This window comes from Silurus meridionalis, chromosome 6, assembly GCF_014805685.1.
Source record: "Silurus meridionalis isolate SWU-2019-XX chromosome 6, ASM1480568v1, whole genome shotgun sequence".
Classification (NCBI taxonomy): domain Eukaryota; kingdom Metazoa; phylum Chordata; class Actinopteri; order Siluriformes; family Siluridae; genus Silurus; species Silurus meridionalis.
Genome location: NC_060889.1, coordinates 5,696,732 through 5,701,731, shown reverse-complemented (window position 1 = coordinate 5,701,731; position 5,000 = coordinate 5,696,732). Strand labels below are relative to the sequence as shown.

Here is a 5,000-nt window from a genome sequence, read left to right as displayed (position 1 = left end):
CTTTCTCTCTCTTCATCCATTGAGGAATGAAGTTACGCTAAGTGACTCCAGCTTTAACCCTTGTTTATGTTTCCTCATCTGATTTCACTACTGAGGTACATCACTAATCCCTCCTCTTTATTTCTCTTCATCATCCCTTCCTCATTTTCATCTTCCTCTTCTTCCTTTTCCTCCTCTTTCTCCTTCTCATCTTCTTTGTCCTCTTTTCCTCTTCTTCCTTTTCTTTCACCAGAGCTTCCATACTCTTCATTTCTTCCTTCTGCTCATCTGGTTCCTCCTCTTCCTTCTTGTCCCCTCCTCTTCCTCCTCTTCCTTCTATTCGTTTTCCTCTCCCCTCCTCCTCCCCTCGTCTTCCATTCTTCAACCAAAAGCTTCCTCCTCTACATTTTCTCCTCCTCTTCTTCCTTCTATTCTCCTTTATCTCCTCCTCCTTCTCCTCTTTTTCATTTCTTTCTTTTCCTCCTTTTCTTTTTGCTGTTTTCCTGCTTTCCTCCTCCTCAGCTGACTTTTGTTACTGAAGAATTTAGTGTTTTAAATGGAGGCAGATTCACTTCTTGGAAGTCCTTTTATGAAACTAAATCTCATTTACCTCTATTTTTCTGAAATTGTTGCCACATTCACATGCTTACACATGCTAACACACACACACACACACACACACACACACACACACACACACATGGCATTTCCTAAAGTAGCAGTACAGCCCGATACTCTTCCTATATTTACTAAAATAATAAGTTATTTTACATGGAATTTTGTAATGAATGAAAACATGGTCATACGTGTGGAAGTGTAACAGTGTAACAGTGTGGTGGTGTAACAGTGTAACATTGTGGCAGTGTAACAGTGTGGCGGTGTAACAGTGTGGTGGTGTTACAGTATGGTGGTGCGTAAGTGTAATAGTGTGGAAGTGTAACAGTGTTGTGGTGTAACAGTGTAACATTGTGGAGGTGTAACAGTGTGGCGGTGTAACAGTGTGGCGGTGTAACAGTGTGGTGGTGTAACAGTGTGGTGGTGTTACAGTGTAACAGTGCGTAAGTGTAATAGTGTGGAAGTGTAACAGTGTTGTGGTGTTACAGTGTAACAGTGCGTAAGTGTAATAGTGTGGAAGTGTAACAGTGTTGTGGTGTAACAGTGTAACATTGTGGCGGTGTAACAGTGTGGAGGTGTAACAGTGTGGTGGTGTTACAGTGTAACAGTGCGTAAGTGTAATAGTGTGTAATAGTGTGAAAGTGTAACAGTGTGGTGGTGTAACAGTGTAACAGTGTGGAGGTGTAACAGTGAGGAGGTGTAACAGTGTGGAGGTGTAACAGTGTAACAGTGTGGTGGTGTTACAGTGTAACAGTGCGTAAGTGTAATAGTGTGTAATAGTGTGGAAGTGTAACAGTGTGGTGGTGTAACAGTGTAACATTGTGGAAGTGTAACAGTGTGGAGGTGTAACAGCATAACAGTGTGGTGGTGTAACAGTGTGGAGGTGTAACAGTGTGGTGATGTTACAGTGTAACAGTGCGTAAGTGTATTAGTGTGTAATAGTATGGAAGTGTAACAGTGTGGAGGTGTAACAGTGAAACAGTGGGAGGTGTAACAATGTGGTGGTATTACAGTGTAACAGTGTGAAGGTGTACCAGTGTGGAGATGTAACAGTGTGGCGGTGTAACAGTGTGGAGGTGTAGCAGTGTAACACTCTTGTGGTGTAACTGTCCCTGTGAACGAACCGTTACAATGGAAAAGCTAACATAAGAACAAGTGCATTAATAGAATCCTACACTATTGTATGATTTAGGGAATTAATCAACACCTTGTGACCAATCACAACCCAGAACTCATCAGCAGTCTGGTAGATTAGTTATTTATTTACTTAAGATTACTGATCACGTTCTCTATAATGATCTGTAATATAATCACTTCCTGTACAGTCTCCGAAAGCCAGCTGACGTCTATACTCAGCCAGCCAATGGGAATCCTTCCTTCCCCTCCACCATCCAATCACAGGGCTGGCATGCATTCCCCACCGCCGAGACGAGCCCTAGTAAGAGAGTTCAGTGGGACGTACGAGAGTCTCCCGGCTCGGTCTGTCCAGGTAAAACAACAGCACTGATATTTACTTAAGGTGAGATATTTCTCCTAAACCAAGCTATGATGATTGTCTCATTCTGTCTCAGGTCTCAGAGTCCCGTGTTTTGGAGTGTCCCAGTATTCAGATCACCACCATCTCCCCTGATGATGAATTTATACCAGAAGGGGGAACTTATTGGGACAGAGACCGTCTCTACCTGCCACTCCTAGATCCCTATTGTTACCGGGATAGCAGTATGGGCGCGGGGTCTCTGAGCCCAAGTCCTGCCTCCAGCCCATCTTCTCGTGGTTGGCTAAGCCCTGCGTCGAGCTGTGATTCTCTCCTGGTGGAAGATGAGGAACTTGGTGAAGCCACCACCCACTTCTGCCTGTCACCCTCATCCCGACCCACTTCACCAGGAGGCAAAAAACGTAGAAACTCCCCCCTTCCCTCACCAAGCCACTCTCGTAGGGGCAGTTACACCGAAGACCATGTCCCATTTTTGGAGATAGGAGATTCTGCCCCCCAATCTCAGGACCACATCGAGCTAAGTATCCCTCAGAAAACCAGGAAGACCTCATTGGAGCAGGTCAGATGGTTAAACTGAAATATTATTATGATTATGGTTACGAAGGAATTTTATAGTTATTATTAGGGATGAAATCTAAAGAGCCATTAGCAAGAATTCTCTCTACAGGGAAGAAAATACAATCAACTCAAAAATGGGTGCCACCAACGCCTCAATCAGCAGCACCCAACATAACCCTACATAACTCTATGTAACCCTACATAACCCTGCATTACCCTACGTAGCTCTGCATAACCTTTCATAAAGCTGCATAACTAGAAATAATCCTGCATAATCCTGCATAACTAGACATAACCATACATAATCCCGCATAACCCAGCATAACCTTACATAATCCTAAAAATCCCTTCATATCCCTGCATAACCCTGCATAATCCTACAAAACCCTTCATATCCCTGCATAACTCTACATAACCCTGCATGCTTCTGTCCCCTGGCTTGTCCTGATTGTGCATTCCAACAGCACCCTCTAGTGTTCATGTTTGTGATGTAAACAGGTATCCTCCCGAGACGTGGAACTGGAGCAGATTTGTGCCCCAAATACATCCTGCCCCCCCTCAGACCTGGGGCAACTCAGGAGGGAGCCTCCCACCCTGGGCATGGACTATCTATCTGTACCAAATACCCTCGGCTGGGGAAGAAACCGCACCAGTGCCCATAGCCCTATCTTCAGGTTGGAGAACACATACACACACTGTACCAATAGTACCTCATAGCAATACAGTGAGTCCTAGTGCATTACATTGTTCAAAAGATCCTGAGATTTAAGTGTCCCTGCTCGGTTCACAATGGATTTGAAATGTTCTGTCACAGCTCAAACTGAGGTTCACCGTGTGAGCTGGGAGCTCTAGCAGTTTACCACAGGGGGTGTGATCCCAAATGCAGAAACAGATTCAGACAGGTTAGAAAATCCAATATTTAATTAAATGTTAAAAAAAACACAAATATAAAAAACAGCAAAATAGTGTTCCAAAACTCAAGATCCAACACAAACACTAAGCCAAAGTAAGTCCACAAGCCACAAGTTTCTTTCTGCAGATGTAGCAAAAACACTCAAAATAAAGCCTTTCTAGGAAATAGCAAGCAAAAAACAAACAAACAGAAACAAGAAGTTACACAGGTCTACTGGAGATAGGGCTGTAGACACAGGAAACAAACCACATGAAAACAACCAACCCAAACTGAGACAAAAGGGAACTAAAATACTCTCCAGGCGAATAGGACACAGGTGGAAACAATAAGAGACTAATGGGGACACAATGGCGACATCTAGTGGGTGAACAGAGGAACCACAAGGAGAGACAACACCTAAACATAAAACTTCGAATCCTGACGAGCTGCTTGTTTCAGGTCACACTGTTTATTAGGTTTTTTCCATTATTACTCTAGTTTTCCACATGATTGTGGTTTGGGACATGACTGCAGGGGTTTAATGATAAAGTTTCTGCCCCCTATGTAGTGAATAGGGTGGTGGATTGGGACACGCACACTTTGGCCTAAAGATGTAATTGTAATTGGAGTGTATTGTGGTCACAGGTCCAATGCGTTGCCGCCGCTGGATTGGCCGTTGCCATGTCAGTTCGATCAGTACGAGTTGCGGATCGATGTTCAGCCTCGCCCTCATCATCGTGCTCACTATGAGACAGAGGGAAGTCGAGGAGCTGTAAAGGCATCACCAGGAGGACATCCTGTAGTGAAGGTTAGAGCATGACTTCTTCTTCTTATTATTATTTATCACTGTTCACACTCCATCAGGAAAACTACAGCTAGCATATCTTAGAGCACAGTTAGCATCGAGAAACACAAACTGCTAACAGGAGTGCTATGTGAGTTTAACATTTTACACGGAGGAGTCAAACACACAGTAAATCATTTTACATTTCACTTGTGTTAAAGTCAGTTAGCCATGATCGCTAATTAACATCGCTACCAAATTATTACAGCCATCCCTCGTGCTAACCCTGATGCTAATATAGTCACCAGTGTATCTGTAACACTCACTCAGTATCTGTTCCTGAAATAATTTCCGGAGTAGAAGGGTTCTTTGAGGATGGATTGGACTGTAGTTAATGTAAACAGTCTGCTGCACTGACTCGGGAGTGCAGTTTGCTTCTGATCGTCATCACTGTACCCCACAGCATTGTATATCTGCTTCAAATGGACATTTGGTGCAACCCAGATGAGGATGGGTTCCCTCTTGAGTCTGGTTCCTCTCCAGGTTTCTCCAGGACAAACTTACTTACAAAGAACATATTTACGTTTAATCACCACATTATCTGTGTAAAGCTGCTTTGAGACAATGTTCTTTGTTAAAAGCGCTATACAAATAAAAATGTATTGAATTGAATTGAA

General features: G+C 43.5%; 1 protein-coding gene across 2 annotated transcripts in view; it reads left to right on the top strand.

Moving 5' to 3' along the window:
* Positions 1-5,000, top strand: part of nfatc4 (nuclear factor of activated T cells 4) — a 16,310-nt gene that overhangs the window by 8,141 nt on the left and 3,169 nt on the right. For both annotated transcript variants that reach the window (XM_046852024.1, XM_046852025.1), the window contains 4 exons: positions 1,920-2,083; positions 2,166-2,648; positions 3,146-3,321; positions 4,185-4,347. In XM_046852024.1, the coding sequence (XP_046707980.1) occupies positions 1,920-2,083; positions 2,166-2,648; positions 3,146-3,321; positions 4,185-4,347 (986 nt within the window). The remainder of the gene's footprint in view (positions 1-1,919; positions 2,084-2,165; positions 2,649-3,145; positions 3,322-4,184; positions 4,348-5,000) is intronic.